Source organism: Protopterus annectens, chromosome 6.part0 (assembly GCF_019279795.1).
Source record: "Protopterus annectens isolate FY-2018-M chromosome 6.part0, PAN1.0, whole genome shotgun sequence".
Taxonomy (NCBI): domain Eukaryota; kingdom Metazoa; phylum Chordata; order Ceratodontiformes; family Protopteridae; genus Protopterus; species Protopterus annectens.
In genome coordinates this window covers 798,228,539-798,250,275 of record NC_056737.1, presented here as the reverse complement: position 1 = coordinate 798,250,275, position 21,737 = coordinate 798,228,539, and the positions used below count along the sequence as shown (strand labels likewise).

At 44.4% G+C, this 21,737-nt stretch overlaps 1 protein-coding gene across 10 annotated transcripts in view; it reads right to left on the bottom strand.

The window, feature by feature from the left end:
* PPM1A (protein phosphatase, Mg2+/Mn2+ dependent 1A) overlaps positions 1-21,737 on the bottom strand; it is a 1,336,273-nt gene that overhangs the window by 683,788 nt on the left and 630,748 nt on the right. For all 10 annotated transcript variants that reach the window (XM_044074476.1, XM_044074477.1, XM_044074470.1 and 7 more), the window contains one exon: positions 1,961-2,078. In XM_044074476.1, the coding sequence (XP_043930411.1) occupies positions 1,961-2,078 (118 nt within the window). The remainder of the gene's footprint in view (positions 1-1,960; positions 2,079-21,737) is intronic.

Genomic DNA, 21,737 nt, shown 5'->3' with positions numbered 1-21,737 from the left:
AGAAGGGCATTTTTAAAAGGGCTATACAATGAGCTGAAATCCCATAAACAAAGCAATGAGCATTCAAAAATCACCTGGCATTAGGTACAACTATTATACCTACAGGCTGCTGCTCAACACTGATGGGAATTAGAGGTGTACTCTCACACCTACATCCAAAGCTGAAGACAGGAACTGCATCCAACTGCTGCAAGAGTCTAGAAGGAAACAGTGGGACTAGCCGGAGAGTACACAGTGAAGCTGTGAGAAGCAGTGGTACACACAAGGTCAGCAACAAAAAGAGAAAGGTGAGTATGCGGATGCATTCCCTACATAAAAATTGCACCAATTTAACAAGTATATCCCCAACAGCACGCAGAAAGAAAAACTAATTAAACTACTTAAAATGCTTTATAAAAATACTTTATTAATTAAGCATTCCACTAGGGAGGATAGCTTATTTTTAGGCAAATGAAGATAAAATCTCGTTAATCATCACTTGATGCCAAAATCAAGCTACAGTTACAGTGTCCTTGCATTTGCAGTTTTACAGTCATATCTGTAACAGTGCACTACCACACTCTGCTCTAAAACTTCTATACGAACGTTAAAAATCATCGTTTTAAATATTACTCCTCATTTACAAAAAAATAATTCATTAATTTTGGTCATAGTTTGAGGAAACCAAAAGAATAAACACTACAAGCTTATCTGTGATGGTTTTAATGCAACAGAAAATTCTGGTATCATGCTCCATTAATAGCGTCAGAGCACGAATACTACAAATGTGTAGTCCAACTGCACCATATTTCAATACTTTTTAATGGTTTTGCGAAACATTATCACTTTAAAATGTGCTAAACAGTGGACTCCAATTTTCATAAAAAAAATAAAACTGTTATAAATTTTCAACACAGGCTATCAGGTTCCTGTGATGTTTAACTGCTACCTTAAGGTGTCACAAACATCTTGAAAATAACTGTGCAGCATTTACTTCTATTTTTTGAGACACACGTTCAGTAGAAAATGTAGTTTTCTTAAGAAAACTAATGGAAAAAAAAAAAACGATATCCAATTTGTGATATAGTACTGGCGATAACTAATTTAACAGTACTAGAATATAGCACATACTAACAGATTAAATATCAGGAGTCTGTCAGTGCAGAACAGCTTTTCAGACATTAGAAAAAAATAATAGAACATACCTGTATATTTCAAACAAATTGCTTAAATGAAGAAACTATGACATTCTATACAATATATTTAAGTTACAGAGGCATCCTGAAAGAAATTGCAACAGTAAGAGTGCATTCAATGAGCTTCACATGGGAACGTCTCTCCAAATGGCAAAACCTGTATAATCACCATTACAGCCATAGAAAAAAAGTTATATCTGACAATCAGTTCAAATGCTTTGAGTGTTCATTATAGGTGTCTGTCCTTACATTCAAGTACTAAAAGCATTAATCAGTAGTTAGTTTTAAATGCCAACTCCTTCACTTGGATGCGCTTAAAATACTTCTACTAACCAAGTATAACTATGTCCAATTCTGACTGCTTTAAGTGGAATGGTTGAACAAGTTTGTGGAATATGTCAAAGTTACTGTTAAATTTTGGCCTTTTTTCTCTCAAGATATATATTAAAATTTTTATTTGGCATTCTCTTTTCTAGATTGTCAGAGCTAACAGAAGACTTCAACACATACACACATAGACAAACATGTATATGCACGTACAATGTTTGGAAATGCACCTTCAGACAAGTATATGCATCATTTAAATGCAGGCTGTAAAGATTACAATCACAAACACCAAACTACAACCTTGGAAATTCTAAAACTGACGAGAACTCTGACAAGCAAGTTAAAATTAACAAGCTTATTAGCACAACAAATTAAATTCAGCTCTGATTTGAAAGTCACTTTTTTTGTTTGTTTTGTTTTAAATAAAGTTACTTATTTGCTTTTTTTTGATGCTCCACCTTCTACTCTGCTCTCCAGGTATTTATCCAGCTCTGCTTCTTTCTTTACTGCTTCAGCTGATACGTTTGGGGCGCTGGGAAAACATATCAGAATTACACTCATGTTGTCTCTACTTCCCTGTCAAAAGAAAGACAAGATTGCCAATCAAAACTTCATTAATTACATTCTAATTATAGCAACCAATAACAAGGCCAAGTTAAGTATTGATATGCAAAAGAGCCAGACCTAAACATTACCACTGACAGTAAAAATATCATCCAATTCAAAATCTATAGTGTTTAAATAATAGAAGAAATCTGCTGTTAGACATGACTTCCGGTATCAAATAATGGTACGCGAGTAGGGGCTGTAGAAAAAAAAATGCACCTGAACACAGAAATCAAATCAGCTAACTTTGGATACTTTCAGAAAGTACAGTTGTGTACACTTACCATAAATGTAGATGTTAGAGTGTATTCACTGTTGCAGTCATCACATTTGGGTTATCTGTCTGCAGGTAGCCCTCAGCCGGCCTGAATACCAGAGTCTTCGGATTTCTGCGTCGGATGCTGTCGCTTCTTCCATGACATCAGGTTGTCAGGGGTATAATACATGCAGCAGATGCCATTACATCAATTTTTCTTGCCCCAGATGTCAGGTGCCCCCACAATAGGAAGCAATTATAAGGTATGGTAAACCCCCATCAAAAAGCAAATACACAAGAAAAAATAAATATTCCAACAAGAAGGAAAGGTAGAGCCACGAGACGTCAGGGGGCTGGGAAGGAGAGTAACCAGGACAGCAACAGTGAATATACCCGAACATCTACATTTATGGTAAGTGTACACAATATACTATGTTCTTTGTGTTTCACTGTTGCAGTCATCACATTTGGGTTGATTCCCACAGCTAAGGAAGGGAAGAGGTAGTTAAAGAGCATTAGGGCCAGCTATTGAGCCCTGCAAGACTGCTGTGGCAAATCCAGCTGTGGATTTAGAAAAGATAGGTATGTGGTAATGCTTGGTGAAGGTATATACAGAGCTCCAGGTAGCAGCTTCCAGGATGTCCCTGGTAGGGACTCCTCTGAGAAAAACCGTAGAGGTACATGCAGCCCTGGGTGGAATATGATCTTATCCCCTGTGGGGTAGGTTTTCCATGGTGCTTGTAGCAGAAATGAATGCAATGGGCTACCCATTTGGAAATGGTTTGCTTTGAAATGGCCTTCCCCTCTGTCCCTGCAGCAAAGCCAACTAGCAGCTGTTCAGATTTTATGAAAGGCATAGTCCTGTCCAAATAGAATCTAAGTTGTCTGTGCACGTCTAGAGAGTGCAGTATTCGTTCCCCTTTGTTTTGTGGATTAGGGAAAAAAGTAGGCAAATGATTGGACTGATTTAGGGCCACACTAGAAACTACCTTGGGCATAAAGGAAGGGTTAAGTCCTGAGGGAAACCCTGTCCGCATGGAAGATAATGAAGGGTTCCACTGCCATGAGGGCCTGCAATTCAGACACTCTTCTTGCTGAAGTGATGGCTAGAAGGAAGGCTGTTTTCCAAGAAAGGAATTTCAACTCTGCTGTTGCAGCTGGCTCAAATGGGGAGGGGGGGGGAGTGAGCTTTTCCAATACAAAGTTAAGGTCCCAGGCTGGAGTGGGAGCTCTCCTGGGGGTCTTAAATTTTTGGCCCCTCTAAGGAATTGTTTTAGCAAGTGGTGAGAGAAGAGGGGTGGCTCAGTATTATAATGTGCTGAAATGGCAGATATGCGAATTTTAATTGACGAGAAGGATAGGCCCTTGTAGAGCATTTCGGTCAAGTACTCTAGAATATGAGGTAAGCTGAGCACCATTGTGCCCATCCCCTGAGCCTGGCTCCAGGAACAGCCTCTTTTCCACTTTTCAGCATAGGATTTTCTAGTACTAGGCCTCCTTGCCTCCAGAATGATATCCAGAACCTGCTTACTGAGGGATGCTAGAGGAGAGCTCAAGGAATTAGCCAGGCTGCAAGGTTCAGGGTTTGAAGCGGAGGGTGCAGAATCTGGCCCACCTGCTGGGACAGCAGGGAGGGAACTCTGAGGCAGGTGTCATGGTTGTAGCAGTGTCATAATGCGCAACAGGGGGTACCAGGGCTGGTGTGGCCAGTCTAGTGCAATCAGTATTGTCCTTGGCTTGTCCTGTTTGATCTTTAGTAGAACCTTCGAGAGGAGGGGCAGAGGGGGAAAAGCATAAACCGAGAGGCTTTCCCAAGTAAAGGACAGGGCATCCACTTTCCAAGCTTGACTGTGGGGAGTTCTTGTGCAGAATTTGTTCAATTACTAGTTCTGAGGGGAGGCAAACAAGTCTACCTCTGGCGTCCCCCATTTGTTCAAGAGGTTGAATATTTTGGGTTCTAGTTTCCATTTGTGTGGGTCCATGAGATATCTGCTTAAGTCTTCTGCCAGTGAATTTAGTTTGCCTGTCACGAATTGTGCTTGTAGGTGTACTTGGTAGCTCAAGGCTGTGTTCCACAGAGCCATGGCTAGTCTGCAGAGAGGGTATGAGTGGGTTCCCCCCTGCTTGTTTATGTACCACATAAGTGTGGTGTTGTCTGTCTTTACCAATAGTTGTCCTGGAAGAGTACAGTCTTTGAAGGCTGTCAGAGCATTCTGTACAGCTAACATTTCTTTTTGATTGATATGCAGGAGCATCTGTCTCGGGTTCCATTTGCCCTGAATGCACTGCCCTGCCATGTAAGCCACCCATGCATAGTCTGAGGAGTCTGTTAGGGTTTGGGCAGCAGGGGGTAGAGTGAAAGGGAGTCCCTTGTTGTGATGGCAGGCCTCTGCCCACCAAAGGAACTCTGTCCTTAGACAAGGAATGATAAAAATCATTGTTTCCAGGTCCTGAGAATGTTGACGCCATAGGCTTTTTAGATACCAATGGAGTTTCCTCATATGCAGTCTTGCATATGGAATTAGCAGAATGCAAGAGGCCATGAACCCCAGGGCTTACAGTATTTTCCTTGCAGATAACTGGGTTTTTGTGGCCAATAGTTTGAAGTAGGTTGTCAAATAAACTCGTTTCTCCGGAGTGAGGAATGCCATCTGGGAAGTTGTGTTCCAGCTTGCTCCCAGGAATACAATCTGTTGGCGGGGTACTAAGTGATTTCTTTTCCTTGATGGTGTACCCCAGTGAGGTTAGAAATTTCTTTACAAATGCCAGGTGTTGTAATAGCAAGTCCTGGCTTTCTGCCTGAATCAGACAATCGTCCAAGTATGGGTAAATCTGAATATTTCTCTGCCTGCAAAATGTAATGGCTGGAACTAGACACTTTGTGAACACCCTGGGCACAGCAGATAAGCCAAAGGGAAGTGCAGAGAACTGAAAGTGCATGGAGCCCGCTCTGAAACGTAGGTATTGTCTGCAGGGTCCTCTTATTGGGATGTGCAGGTAAGCTTCATTTAAGCCTAGGGTCGCCAGCCAGGCATCCTTGGCTAGCATAGGAAGAAGCTGCTGAGTTAGCATTTTGAATTTTAGAACCATCAGAAAGGTGTTGAGAATAGAAAGGTCCAGGATAGGACGCCACGAGTTGCCTTTTCTGGGTACCAGAAAAAAAATACCTTGTCCCCTTTGTTCTGCTGGGACAGGTTGAATAGCCCTGATATGGAGAAGAGAGAGAACCTGCTGTTGGGCCTCCGCCCACTGATTTGGGGGGAGGTCGGGTCAACCATTTGGGGTTGGTAGTGTGTGGAAGCAGAATTGGTATCCTTGGGAAACTATGTTCAAAACCCATTTGTCCTGGGTAATGAGCTCCCAAGTTTTTTGCATGCAAGGCGAGCTTTCCTCCTAAGGGAGCAGGTAGTTGAGCAGGGCTTGGAAGGGTTAAGGTTAAGTCATTGTGCCATTTTTCCGAAGGGGGTGGCTTACTACTCCCTGCTTTGGAAGTGGGAGCCCCCCTTTGCTTAGATCTGTGCGTAGCCTGAGACTGTAGTCTTGGTGGTCTGCTGTTCCTGGGTTTGGACTGAGAAGGCATGGAAGGGACTGGAAAGGTCCAGTTCTTTGAAGGCCAATGCCTCCTGAATCTGGGAGGCTGTACTTGTAGGAAATCTAACAGTTTGCATAGATTTAGGTTTTTTCCTCCATCCTTTTGAAGACTTCTGCTTTGCTGCCAAAAAGGCGGTCTTGATTTAAGGGAGCATCCAGTAATTTAGCTTTAACATGATCTGGCAAGGTTTGTTCCTTAAGCCAAGCATGCCTTCTAAGTACAGACCCAGTGACAGCAGCCCTGCAAGATGCTTCTAAAGCATCAAAAAACACATTGCAAAGTACGTTTACCAACTTGTTCTGCAGAATGCATTAAATCTTGCAAGTCTTTGTGTTCAGCACAGTCAGGAATCAGCATAATTTTCTGTTTAAGTAGTCCCATAATATGCTGCTGATACCTAAACATATGAAACTGGCTTTTACTACTGTTTTTGCTACTTTTATGTTAAAAAACTAAGCCTGTTTCATACCCTTCCTGTAACTAGTGTTCCCGATACAGATTTGCTGTATCCAGGACTGTATGTAAGCTTCTGAGCCTCCCCCCCCCCCCCAAGCCTTTCTGTATTGGAGGGAAGCCTTCTAGCTTATCAGTGGAAGTGGTAAGCACTAGGTAACCTGTCTACTACACAAGGAGTGGTTCTGGCCCAGAAATTGTAGTTATTGGCCGTTTGGGCAATCTCTTCCATCTCTCTCAACTTTGATTTGAAAGCCTGCATTTGCACTTGTTTCTGTCCTGTAACTAGTCTAGTGCAGAAACAGACTCTTAGTTTTAGCACTTAAATTTGCTTATTCATGCTCAGCACTTGTTCTGAACTTGAAAGCACTAAATAAGCTACTAATTACTATAACACTCAATATTCCTCATTACCTAGTGGAAAACAGTTTTTGTACTTACTTTTCTCACTTGCTTAGAGAAAAACAGCTCTTGTACTCACTTTCCTCACTTATCTAGAGGAAAATAGTTTTTTACTCAGGCATGTCCAAGGGTCAGCTCCCAGTGTTCTCTCCTGTCTATCTGATGAATCTGGGCATCTTGAAGCAATGTAGAAATTGCCTCATGTACATAGACAAAGTACAGTTGTGTACCTACCATAAATGTAGATGTTCGAGTGTATTCACTGTTGCAGTCATTACTCTTGGGTTATCCTGCTGGCAGGCTACCCGCAGATGGCCTGAATTCCAAAGTCCTGGTCCGGCGTCTGTTGCTGTCGCCTCTTCCCTGACGTCAGTGAGCCAGGGGTATAAAAGATGCAGCAGACGCCATTTTCTTCAGTTTTTCTTGCCCAGATGTCAGGTGCCCCCAAAAGTGTAGGCTAAGTAGATTATGCCAAAAAACATGCATGCACTAAAGTAAACATTTCCTTCATCTACAAGCAAATACACCACATAGGTTGTATAGAACAGAGAATTACAGATAAGACCCAGCAAATGAAAAGGGGACGGTGGGAGGGTAACCTGGACTGCAACAGTGAATACACTAACATCTACATTTATGGTAGGTACACAACTGTACTATGTTCATCGTGTTTTACTGTTGCAGTCATTACTCTTGAGTTGAATCCCAAAGCTGAGGATGGGTGGCTGGGCTAAATAGGATTAGGAGAGGCTATGAGGCCCTGCAGAACTGCAGTGGCAAAGCCTGCTCTGGATTTAGAGTAGAGAGGTAAGTGGTAGTGTTTTGTAAAAGTGTGCACTAAACTCCAAGTTGCAGTCTCTAAGATGTCTTTGGTTGGTACTCCTCTGAGGAAGGCTGCTGAAGTGGATGCTGCTCTGGTAGAATGTGGCCTAATGTCCTTAGGCACTGATTTGCCATGCTGCGAGTAGCAGAAACGAATGCAATGACCTATCCATTTAGAAACAGTCTGTTTTGAGATAGCCTTTCCTTGTGATCCTGCAGCATATGCCACTAAAAGTTGCTCAGTCTTTCTGAAAGCTTTAGTTCTTTCCAAGTAGAAGCGTAGCTGTATGTGTATGTCCAAAGAATGCAGAAGTCTCTCACCCTTGTTCTGTGGTTTTGGCTAAAAGGTAGGCAAGTGAATGGTTTGGTTAAGGGCCACACTGGACACCACCTTAGGCATAAATGTAGTGTTTGTCCTCAGAGAAACCTGTCTAGATGAAAAATGATAAAAGGTTCCACAGCCATGAGTGCCTCTAACTCAGAGACTCGTCTTGCAGAGGTTATTGCTAGGAGCAGAGCTGTTTTCCAGGATAAGAATTTTATATCAGCTGTTGAGGCTGGCTCAAAAGGAGGCAGTGTGAGTTTTTCCAAGACATAATTGAGGTCCCATGCAGATGTTGGTGCTCTCCTTGGAGGCCTGATGTTTCTGGCCCCTCTGAGGTACTACCTTATTAAAGGATGAGAAAAGATAGGTGGTTCCGTATTGTAATGGGCTGAAATGGCAGAGGCATGAATCTTAATTGATGAAAAGGAAAGGCCTTTGTCCAGCATCTCAGTTAAGTATTGTAAAATCTGAGGAATATTTGGTACATGCATGTCAATGCCTTGTTCCTAGTTCCAAACACAGAATCTGTTCCATTTTTCTGCATAAGATTTTCTATTACTGGGCCTCCTGGCCTCCAAGATAACATCCATAACAGCTTTTGAAAGAGGAGCGTTCTGAATGGCTACATTATCCGCCATGCTGCCAGATTTAGGGTCCTGAGTTGGCTGTGCAGGATCTGACTGTTTTGTTGGGTCAGTAAGTCAGAAGGTTAAGGCAATGTCCATGCTGGACCTTGAGACAAGTTCTTTAGGATTGGGTACCAGTGCTGGCGTGGCCAGTCTGGGGCAATCAGTATCATTTTTGGCTTCTCTTGTCTGACCTTTAGGAGTACCTTAGGAAGGAGAGGCAGTGGAGGAAAGGCATATACTGTTAAGTTTTTCAAGCTGAAGGATAGGGCATCCACTTTCCATGCTAGCTTGTGATAAATCCTTGTGCAGAATCTCTGTAATTGGCAGTTGTGAAGAGAGGCAAATAGATCTATGTCTGGGCATCCCCATTTCCTTGTTATCATGCTGAAGACTTGTGGATCCAGTTTCCACTCGTGGGGATCCATGAGGTTTCTACTTAGTTCGTCTGCCAGAGTATTTATTTTTCCTGGCAGGAATTGTGCTTGCAGGTGAACTTGACAAGTCAATGCTGTGTCCCACAAGGTCATTGCTTGTCTGCAGAGGGGGTAGGAATGTGTGCCTCCCTGCTTGTTTATGTACCACATGACTATAGTATTGTCCGTCTTATCAGTAGTTGTCCTGGAAGAAGTACATCCTTGAAAGCTGTCAGGGCATTCTGAACAGCTAGCATCTCTTTTTGATTGATATGAAGATGCATCTGGCTTGCGGGCCATGTGCCCTAAAAACATTTTCCTGCCATGTGGGCCCCCCAGACATAATCTGATGCATCCGTTGTTAGTGTCTGCCTGGCTGTGGGTAAAGTGAATGGCAGTCCCTTGGTTGTGGTGACAGGCCTGTGCCAACCACTGAAACTCCTGTTGCAGGCAAGGAATGAGGGCAACTAATGTTTCCAGGCTGTGGCAATGTTGAGTCCAAACACTTTTTAGATACCATTGTAGTTTCCTCATATGCAGTCTGGCATATGGAATTAACAGAATGCAGGATGCCATGAAGCCCAAGGCCTGCAGGATTTTCCTTGCAGATAACGGAGTCTTTGTTGCCAACTTTTTGAAGTAAGAAGTCAGTTGCCTTGGTTGGTCTGGCGTGAGATAACCCATCTGGGCAGTTGTATTTAAGCTTGCACCCAGGAGTATTATCTCTTGAGAGGGTACTAGTTTAGATTTCTTTTCGTTTACTGTGTACCCTAGGCAAATAGTAATCTTTTTACAAATGCCAGATGCTTTACAAGAATGTCTTTGTTCTCTGCTTGAATAAGGCAGTCGTCCAATTAAGGATATATTTGAATTCCTCTGTCTGCAAAATGCAATTACTGGTGCCAGGCATTTTGTGAAGACCCTGGGCGCAGTAGATAAGCCAAAGGGCAGTGCAGACAATTGGTAGTGCATTGAGCCAGCTATGAATCGGAGGTATCTTCTGTAAGATTGTCTGATTGGGACATGCAGGTATGCCTCTTTTAGGTCCAAAGTTACGAGCCAAGTCTTCTTGCCCGGCATGGGCAGTAGCTGCTGCAGAGTCAACATCTTGAATTTTGGAACATCCAGAAACGTGTTTAGTATAGACAGGTCCAGTATTGGTCTCCAGGTTTTGTCCTTTCTGGACACCAAGAAAAGTCTTGAGTAAAATCCTTGACCCTGCTCTTGTTGTGGTACTTGTTGAATGGCCCTCATGTCCATGAGGGATGTAACTTGCTTTTGTGCCTCTGCCCATTGACTGTGTGGCAGGTCTGGCATACCTTTTGCCCTTGGCAGAGTGTGAAAGTGGAACCTGTAGCCCTGGGACATGTTCAAGACCCATTTGTCCTGGGTAATCATTTGCCAATTTGGTGAAAAAAGTGCTAGTTTTTCCCCTAAGGGGACTGCCAAAAGATAATTGCTTGGATCTGGCAGAGGAAAGTCATTGGGAATGTTTCCTGTATGGTTGTGATTTGTCTTCTCCGCTTTTGGAGATAGAAGCATCCCATTGTTTACGCCTGTATGAGCCTTGGGGCTGAGATCTGCCTCTGGGACGTCTGTATCTGCCTCTTTGTGGCCTGACACTGGAAAGGACCAGTTCTTTGTAGGCCAGTTCCTGCTAAATTTGGGTGGCTGTACCTGTAGGAAATCCTTAACTGTCTGCATGGATTTCACTTTATCCTCCATTTTCTTCAACACCTCTTCTTGCCTTAACACCAAACAAAGTATCATGCTGTAATGGAGCATCCAATAATTTTGCTTTAACATGATCAGGCAGATTCTGATCCTTTAACCAAGCATGCCTTCTAATGACAGAACCCGTTAACAGCAGCCCTGCGAGGCCTCCAGTGAATCAAAACCACATTGCAAAGTATGCTTTCCCACTTGTTCAGCTGCATGCAATAAATCCTGCATTTCCTTGTTATCAGAACATTCAGAATTTGTCAACATTTTCTGTTTAAGCAGTGACATTAATATTGCTGATATTTAAGCATATGAAACTGACAATTTAAAGCCCTTACAGCCAAGGTAGCAGAAGTGTAAACTTTTTCCCCCCATCTGTCCAGTGCCCTAGAATCCCTATCAGAGGGGACAGTTTTTTGCAGTGGAAGCCTTGACCCCTTTGGGACCTTGAGATATAGATTCTGGGTCAGCAGCGGGGTTTTTATATAGAAATTTATAAGAGTCTGGGACCCTGTAGTATCTGTCTGGCTTAGCAGGTGCAGGGGGTAAAGAGTGAGGAGACAGGCCGGACTCTGAAAATACATCATCGACAATGTCTAAAACAGGTGGAATAGCAAGAGGTCTGTGCTGAGGTAGTAAAATAAAGTCTCTGAGCCTTTTTTTAGATTCTGAGTAATCTTGGCTCTCCCAGTGAAAATGTTCACTCAAGTTATACAGGGTTTCCCCAAAAGAATAATCCTCAGGAGGAGAGGCTGAAGGAATGGATTCTTCAGCATCAGAATCCTTGTAGGGAGGAAAGGAGTATCCCTGTTCAGAAGAGGAATCGGCGGAAATTGAAACCTGATCAGAAGAATCCTATTCTGTCTCTTGCCTAGTCTTCTGATCAGGAGGGGGATGGGAACCCCTGATCAAAGTAATTAGGTCTTCGGCCATTTTAAGCATCTGTTTTTTAGGCATGGAAGTCTGAGTAGGAGAATGCTGTACTTGTTTCTTTGTCTTTAGAACTGCTTTAGTCTTTACCTCTGAAGCTGAAGTTGGCTTAACATACAACTGTGTAGGTCTGAAGACACCCTCAGAAGCCGATGCCTGCTCAGCAGCTCCGGACCCATCTGAGGGCATGGTTTCAGAGTGTCCAATACTTTGGGTATCCAGAGGCCCAGCCGGCTCCACGTGGGAGTTGGAAACAGCCTGTGGCTCTGAGGTAGTGGGCATCAGGGGCTGCGAAAGCGCCTCACTTAGAACCGTGGACTGGCCTAGAGGAGGCCTCGTCGGTTTTGGACCTCGGATGCCTATCCTTTTCCTTGTCCTTGCGTTTTTTATAAACTCCGGCCGTTGGCTGTTCCGACGGCATTATATAGTTAAATCTTCGGCCAAAGTAATGAAATGCAAAATCGTACCGACGCTTAATAGCGCGTTGGTTAAATCTAGCACAAAACTGACAGCTAGCAACGTCGTGGTCAGGGCCTAGGCAAGGAATACAGTAAGAATGAAAATCCTTATGAGGTATTTGCTTCCCACAAGAAATACAATTGTTAACTTTTTCTGACATCGGTCTGGGACAAGAAAAAAGTTTCCCCAATGAGGTACTTAGCTTTAATGAAGACTTTGGTTCTGAAATTCGAATTTGAAAATCTCAGGATTCGGCCAACCGGCACTTGCGAACTGCTTCTGCTGCGGGCACCACGCGGCAAGAAAGACTGAAGAAAATGGCGTCGGCTGCATCTTTTATACCCCTGGGGCACTGACGTCAGGGAAAAGGCGACAGCAACCGACGTCGGACCAGGACTTTGGAATTCAGAATGACTGCGGGTAGCCTGACAGCAGGATAACCCAAGAGTAATGACTGCACCAGTGAAACACTATGAACATCCCTCTCCTCTTACCACCCAACACTACAACCTGTGAGAGATGCACTTATCTAGCCAAACTGGAGGTAAAGCTCTCTCCAACCAAGACTGAACTTAACAGTCATGAGAAGGTAAACATTTGCACCACACCACACTCATGACAGTCTCACTAAATCTACACCACCAAAATCCACACATAGTAACACAAAAACATTCGCAGAGGCTCTCAATAATAATCTGTCTAAGCAACAGAGACCTCCAAAGCAGAAACGCAAGCAACCTCCATCCCCCAACACAACCCAAATGACACAGCCCACAGACTCAGTGTGCCACTCAACCACATCCAGTAAGGCAAAACAACGTACCCAACACACTAGTCATAGGCGACTCTATAGTCAGGCACACTGATGTCCCACTCAACAGGCTAAACAAGGAGAAGGTTACTGTCAGCTGCCTGTCAGGTGCCAGAATCCACCACATAACCCACGCACTCAAGTCACTCCACAACAAGTACAAATATGACTCTGTCATTGTCCATGCTGGTGTGAATGACCTGAGACGTACCTCCCTGGACTACATGGAGACATGGAAGAGCTCTCTGATCTTGTAGCCCAGGCAGGTATGACCCTAGCCCCGAGTAGCATTCTGCCATCGCCCAGAATGATACTGCAGTACAAGGACAAAATGATTGACTACAACAATTGGCTAAGGTTCTGGTGTCATTCTAAGGGGATCCAGTATCTGTCTGCTTGGGATGACATGGTCAACAGACTACCATACTTTACCACAGATGGCCTGCACCTGTCACCCCTGGGATTCCGGATACTGGCTAAGGCTCTTGCTGCGCCTATAGTGCTTTTTTTAGGCAAGGTTCAAATAACAAATTCACCACCATAACAGGAACAGGCAAGCAAAAACTGAGGATAATGCTACTCAATGCTAGAAGTCTAAATCTCAAAATGCACTCACTCGAGGCACTCCTTATAAAATGGAGAACATCGATATCTGTGCAGTGACTGAAGGCTCCAGACAGCACCCCTGCACTACCAGGCTAAAACTCATACCTCACTTTTCGGCCATGTAACCTGGACCGAAACACCAAAGGCGGAGGTGTGTCCATATTCATTAAGGATATCCACACCTCCAGGCTAGTTGCTCAGCATAATGCATCCGAGGTTATACAAGTGCAACTAACTTGGGGCAAAACTGCAATCCAAATTGTAGCTTGCTACAGATCCCCCACCATGCCCTAGGATTCCCACTCCTCTTTTCTTGATATACTGGAAAATATTAGGGTTCAACCAAACACTCTAATAATGGGCGACTTCAACTACCCCACCATTAACTGGGAAAACTACTCGTGTACCAACTCCTTAGCTCAACGCTTTCTGGAATTCATACACTCCAATGCCCTGGGATCAACTTATCCACACCCCCACCAGGAGCAACAATATCCTAGACCTAGTCATTACCAACATGAGTGACCGGTGTTCCACACCTGAAGTCAACTCCTCGTTGGTCCGATCCAACCATAAGCTAATCACCCTTGATATCCACATCTTACCCCCACCCCCCATTAAGGAAACCACAATAAAAAATCTTGATGAGTGGATGGCAAATAGGAAATACACCCCGGGGATCACTTCTGTGTGTCTGCTGACGTGGCACAGGAAAATAACTTTCCTGGGTGGCATAAGCCAAGGAAAGTACAGTTTTGTACCTACCATAAATGTAGATGTCCGAGAGGAATGCATCTGCAGTCATAACAAATGGGTTGTCCTGTCATCAGGCAGCCCTTCGGTCGGCCGGATTCCAAAGTCTGGGTCTGGCTTCGGCTGGTGTCGCACTTCACCCGACGTCATTGCGGCAGTTTTCGGGTATAAAGGCATCAGCCGACGCCATTTTCCTCAGTGTTTCTTGCCCCAGGTGCCCTCTTGGTAGGCTAAATTTGGATAAATGCCAAAGTTTCCAAATAGTAGAGAGCAAACACACAAAATAAACATGTATGTACATATATACAAACAAATACACCATAATAGATCCCCCCCAAGCTAGCTGAAGATTGGTAAGTACCCTAGGAGTACCTCAGAGGGGAAGGAGGGTGGGTAATCCCGACTGCAGATGCATTCCTCTCGGACATCTACATTTATGGTAGGTACAAAACTGTACTATGTCCTTCAAGGATGCATCTGCAGTCATAACAAATGGGTAGAATACCATAGCTAAACTAGGGGAGGAGGAAATGAGAATAGATTATGGTGTAGTCAGGATCCCTTGCAAAACAGCAGTGGCAAAGCCAGCACGGGATCTAGAATAAAGAGGTAAGTTATAATGCTTGGCAAATGTATGCACGGAGGTCCAAGTAGCAGCCTCTATAATGTCCTTGGTAGCCACTCCTCGTAAGAAAGCTGTGGTAGTGGCTGTGGCCCTTGTGGAGTGAGGCCTGATGTTCTCTGGAGTTTTCTTTCCATGGTAGGAGTAACAAAGTCTAATGCAATTTCCTATCCATTTGGAGATTGTCTGTTTAGAAATTGGTTTTCCTTCTTTTCCTGTTGCATAAGCTACCAGAAGCTGGTCAGTTTTTCTATTGTTTTTTTGTCCTGTCCAGGTAGTAGCGTAATTGCCTGTGTACATCAAGGTATGCAAGAGCTTTTCTCCCTGTTCTGTGGATTGGGGTAGAAAGTAGGAAGGTGGATAGCCTGATTTAAAGAGACTCTGGATACCACCTTAGGCATAAATGTAGGATTTGTTCTCATGGACACTCTATCTTGATGGAAGATCAGGAAGGGTTGTACTGCCATTAATGCTTGTAGTTCAGAGACCCTTCTTGCTGAAGTTATTGCCAGCAGGAAGGCAGTCTTCCAGGATAAGTATTGCAAGTCTGCTGTAGCTGCTGGCTCGAAAGGAGGCAGAGTCAGTTTTCTAGCACAAAGTTCAAGTCCCATGCTGGCAATGGAGGTTTCCTGGGAGGTTTTACATTTTTAATTCCCCTCAGAAACTGTCTGAGCAGAGGATGAGAAGACAGGAGGATCCAAGCTGTATTGTGCTGAAATAGCTGATGCATGTATCTTGATGGAGGAATAGGACAGGCCTGAGTGGTAGAGCTCAGCCAAGTACTCCAGGATGTTGGCTATGTTCACCAGTGTCACATCTTGCCCTTTTGCAGCACTCCAGATGAGATATCTTTTCCATTTTGCTGCATAATTCTTTCTTGTTGAAGGTCTACGAGCCTCCAGGATTATGTCCTTAACCCTTTGGGATAAATTAGGGTTAATTTCTGTCATGTAATGTTCCAGGCAGTTAGTTGCAGAGTTTTTAGGCTTGGATGCAGAATGTTGTAGTTGTTCTGTGTCAGCAGTAATGGGATCAGTGGAAGTTTCCATATTTGTTCCCTGGACATGCTCCTCAGTAGTGGGTACCAATGTTGTCTTGGCCAGTCTGGGGCTATCAGAATGATCCTCAGACGTTCCTCTTTGATCTTGAGAAGCACCTTGTGCATCAAAGGAAGTGGTGGGAATGCGTATGCTGTCATGCTTTTCCAACTGAAGGATAGGGAGTCCACCTTCCAAGCAAGTGGGTGGTAAGTCCTTGTGCAGAATTTCTTCAACTGGTGATTGTATGGGGATGCAAACAAGTCTATTTGTGGCAATCCCCATTTTCTTGTGATGGCTTTGAAGATGTCCGGATGCAGCATCCATTCGTGGGCATCTGTTATAGTTCTGCTTAATATGTCTGCTAGAATGTTTTCCTTCCCTGGAACATAAATTGCCTGCAACTGAAGGTTGTAACCCAGAGCCACATCCCATAGGTCTAGTGCCAGCCGGCACAGGGGGTATGAGTGTGTGCCTCCCTGTTTGTTGATGTACCACATAACTGTGGTATTGTCTGTCCTTATCAACAGCTGGCCTTCGTGGAGAAGAGGTCTGAATGCCTGGATTGCTAATTTTACTGCCATCATTTCTTTTAGATTTATGTGCAGATGCAGTTGGTCTTGAGTCCATAGGCCTTGAATGCACTTGTCCATCATGTGTGCCCCCCAACCGAGGTCTGAGGCATCTGTCGTGATAGTTTGTCTTGGATGACTTTTGCTGAAGGGCAGTCCTGTGTTTGATTGACAGGCCTGTGCCCACCATAAGAACTCTTGTTTCAGGCATGGGATCATTGGAATTTTGGCTTCCAGGCTGTGCTTGTGCTGAGACCACAAATTCTTTAGGTACCACTGTACTCATATGAAGCCTGGCATGAGGGACCAGAATTATGCAGGATGCCATGAAGCCTAGAGCTTGTAACACTTTTCTTGCAGTTAGATGGCTGTGTTTTGTTAATGCCAAAAAGTAGAGAGGAAGTTGTTCTTTCTTTTCTGCAGTTAGAAATGCCATTTGTTTTGATGTGTCCAGTTCTGCACCCAGAAAGGTTATTATTTGGGATGGAATCAGCCTTGACTTTTTTGAATTGACTGTGTATCCCAGGGCTTGTAGCAGGTAGATGACTCTTTGTAAGTCTTCTGTTAATTTGTTTTTGTTGTCTGCTTGTATCAGGCAGTCGTCCAGGTAGGGATAGATTTGAATCCCCTGAAGTCTGCAATGAGCGATTATTGATGCCAGGCATTTCGTGAACACTCTGGGCGCAGTAGATAAGCCAAAGGGCAATGCTGAGAATTGATAATGCTCTGATCCTGCAAGAAATCTGAGGTATCTTCTGCAAATTGGTCTTATGGGGACGTGCAGGTATGCCTCCTTGAGATCTAGAGTTACCAGCCAAGACTCCTTGCCCAGCATGGGAAGAAGCTGCTGTAGAGTCAGCATTTTGAATTTTGGAACAATGAGGAATGTGTTTAGAGCGGACAGATCTAGAATAGGCCTCCATTTGTTTTCTTTTCTTGGTACCAGGAAGAGCCTTGAGTAAAATCCCTTTCCTTGTTCCATAGATGGTACCTTTTCCACAGCTCTCATTCTTAATAGTTGAGATATTTGTTTTAGAGCTTCTGCCCTTTGAATAGGTGGTAGGTTTGGCATTCCTCTCTTTCCTGGTAGAGTATGGAAATGGAACCTGTAACCTTGGTCTATAGTTTGCAAAATCCATTTTTCTCTTGTAATGCAGTGCCAGTTTCTTGAAAATAAGGTTAGCTTTCCGCCTAAGGGTGCTTCTAGTTGTTCCCTGGTAGGTGGTGTCACCGCCAAGTCACTGTGATTGAGTAGTTGTAGTGGTGGTGGCTGTGTCCGTGCCTCGTTGGTTGTTACCCTGCCACTGGCGACCCCTGTAGGCACCTCTGGTTTGGTTTCTGCCTCTAGAGCGCCTATTCCTGCCTCTTTGTGCCTTAGAGGAGTCCGGAAAGGACCAATTCTTGGAGGGCCAATTCCTGCTAAACCTTGGAGGTTGAACTTGTAAGAAATCTTTTACGGTTTGCACAGATTTTGCTTTCTCTTCCATTTTTTTGAGAACCTGCTGTGGGGGCACGAATAAATTGACCTTGTCCATAGGTGCATCTAAAAGCTTAGATTTGATATGGTCTGGTAATGCCTGTTCTTTCAACCATGCATGCCTCCTGATAACTGTGCCCGTCATGGCTGATCTAAAGGAAGCCTCCAGTGCATCATAGCCACATTTTAAAGAATGGTTACTAACCTGTTGAATGTTATGTAACATTTCTTGAACATACTTTTATCTAAAGATTCTTCAGAGGACAGCTTTTTAGTCAACTGGTCAAGCATAAACTCTTGATATTGAATCATATGAAATTGGCAATTCAAAGCTCTAGCTGACAAAGTAGCAGAGGTGTAAACTTTTTTACCCCATCTCTAAGGACCTGGAATCCCTTTCAGAGGGAGGAGGTTTTAGGCGAAGTAGCTGCTACAGCTTTAGGGCCCTGGGAGATAGTCTCTGGATCTGCAAAAGGGGCCTTATATAAGTGGTGATGGGTGTCCGGGATCCTGTAGTACCTATCTGGTTTAGCAGGAGCCGGAGGTAAAGTGTCAGGAGAAGTGCAAGCATCATTAAATGCATCATCAACAACAGATAGAACTGGAGGAATAGCTAGAGGCCTATGCTGTGGTAAGTGTAGAAAAGTCCTAAGCCTTTTTCTTGAGTCTGAGAAATCTTGACCCTGCCACTGGAATTGTTCCCTCATAGCATGCAAGGTTTCCCCAAAGGAAAATTCCTCAGGAGGAGAGGCTGAAGGGATGGACTCTCAGCATCGGAGTCTTCGTAAGGAGAATAAGAAGCCTCAGGAGGATCAGAATGTTCTGAATCATCAGAAGAATCATCTGTGGCTACTGGCTCAGGGGGCTCTGCTCTAGGTCTCTTTTCTGGAGGAGGGAGAGGCCCTGTCTGGATGAGGCTGGGATCCACGGATTAAAGTGATGAGATCCTGTGCCAAAGAAAGCATATGGGAGCTGGAGCTGGGCCTGTGAGAGGGGGGCTTGGCAGGCACTGGCTTGGAAGTTTTGGCTGCTTTAGCCCTGGCAAAGGCCTTAATAGACATAGCTGGAGGAGGCCTAGCAGCTCCACGTGCAGGAGTAGAAATATCTAGTGGAATGGTGTCTGATAAATCCTGTGAAATCGCAACAGAAGGCTGGATTTCAGAAGCCGTTTCTACCAGAATAGAGGAGGCCTCGGTAGAAGGCAAGTTGTCGGCTGAAGAAAGAACCGCTTGCTCGGTTTCGGCCGAAACTGAGACAGTCGCGGATTGCTTGACCGTGGTTTCAGACGAAACCGCGGACCGCGAGTGTCGGTCCTTTTCTTTGCATTTTTTAGTTATTTGCGTAGTCGGAGGATCCGACGGACTAATGTAGGCAAAATCGGAGCCGAAAATCTGTTCAGCAAAGTCCGAACGACGTTTCAGCGTCAGCCGGTTAAAAGAAGCACAGGCTAGACAAGCTGCTACGTCGTGGTCTGGGCCTAAACAATGTATACAATAGGAGTGGAAATCTTTATGAGGTATTTGTTTCCCACAAGATAAACAGTTATTAACTTTCTCTGACATCGGCTGAGGCAAGAAAGAGTCCCCAACGGGGTACTTAGCTTTATAGAAGTCTTCGAAGTAGTATTCGGTAAAAGTAATCTCTGGATCCGACCGACCGGCACTTGCGAACAGCTTCTGCTTCGGGTGCCATGTGGCAAGAAAGACTGAGGAAAATGGCGTCGGCTGATGCCTTTATACCCGAAAACTGCCGCAATGACGTCGGGTGAAGTGCGACACCAGCCGAAGCCAGACCCAGACTTTGGAATCCGGCCGACCGAAGGGCTGCCTGATGACAGGACAACCCATTTGTTATGACTGCAGATGCATCCTTGAAGGACATCCTTGTTGGCTAGGCTTATGTAAGCCCTTGGGCCGACAGCCTAGTACCTACCTATGAACTTATGGCAATTTAAAGCCCTAATGGCCGAAGTAGCAGAAGTGTATACCTTCTTTACCCATCTGTCTAAGGCTCTAGAATCTCTATCAGAAGGGGTAGGACTTTTGGCAGCAGTAGCCTTAATGTCTTTTGGTCCTTGGGAAATGGTCTCTGGATCCGCAGTAGTATTCTTGAACAGGAACTTGTGAGAGTCAGGTACACTGTAGTACCTGTCGGGTTTTCTAGGAGTTGGAGGTAGAGAGTCTGGGGTAAGGCTAGATTCCAAGAAAGCATCATCTACGATGTCCAGAACAGGAGGGATAGCTAAAGGCCTGTGTTGCGGCAGGAGTAAGAATTCCCTAAGTCTCTTTTTGGACTCAGAACAGTCCTGGCTTTCCCAGCGGAAATGCTCCCTAAGGGTATGCAAGGTAATCAGAAGGAGCAGAGATATCAGATTCCTGATCAGAAGAATCAGAAAGAAGATCAGTTCTAGGTCTCTTAGAGGGGGAAGGCTGGCTTCCCCTAATTAAGGTAATAAGGTCTTTAGCCATTCTAAGCATTTATTTTTAAGGCATATGGGCCTGAGTCTGTGATTTGGTCGTCGGTTTTCTAGGTGTAGTGCAAGTTTATGGCCCGAGGAATTTGGTACTTCTGGATGCAAATGATGGCGCCGGTTTAATAAGAATGTCTGTAGGCCTGAATACGCCCTCAGAAGCCGGTGCCTGCACAGTGGTTCCGGACCCATCCAAGGTAGAGACATCCACAGGTTCCATCGTCGAAGAACCATCTTGCAGCATACCGGACTCCGAATGGGTCTCAGTAGAGGGCTTCGAATCTGTAGTAGCGGGTATCAGGGGCTGCGAAATCGCCTCACTGAATACTGGCGGACTGGCGACTAGCTTAATGGAAGAGTCATCGGCAATTTTGGAACTATGCGGACCGTCTCTGTTGCCATTTCGGAGTGCGGAGATCGAGAACAAAAGTATTTGGCTACAGAAATAGCCCAATGACGAAGTACGGGCATTGAACAAAAGGTACAAAACTGACAGCGAGGGACGTCGTGGTCTGGGCCTAAACAGGGGGTGCAGTAAGAAAGGAAAATCTCTAGGAGGTATTTGCTTTCCACAGGCAAGACAATTGTTAACTTTTACTGACATCGGTTAGATCAAGAAAAAAGGATCCCCAACGGGTTACTTATCTTTTTTTGAAGACTTCAGGTCTGAAACTCAAATGAAAATTTCAGGAGATGGATGACCAGCACTTGTGAACTGCTTCTGCTTCGGGCACTGCACAGCAAGAAAGACTGATGTAATGGCGTCGGCTGCATGTTTTATACCCCGACGACCTGACATCATGGAAGAAGCAACAGCATCCAGACGCAGAAATCCAAAGACTCTGGTATTCAGGCCGGCTGAGGGCTACCTACAGGCAGAAAACCCAAATGTGATGACTGCAACAGTGAAACACGAAGAACATCAGCATATAGTTGAAGATAACAGACTTGCTGCCTCCAGCTACACCCCACGTTTCAAGTAACCAAGGATAGTGCCTCTGTCCCCAAAACAGAAAAGTCTGTCCAAGCATTCAAACAGGAGATGATGCAATTAATCATAACAAAAAAAATAAGTGCAAATGAGTATGCTTACATTTACTCACATCTATGTTATTTTTACAAAATAAAGATTATGGATGCCTGGCCTAAGGTAATCCTGCATTAAACTCTCTATTAACATACCTGTTCTTATACTATCAAACGATGTATGAAGGGACCCTCCTCCTTCCAGTTGAGTCTATAAAGTACATTTGTGTACACTTACCATAAATGTAGCTG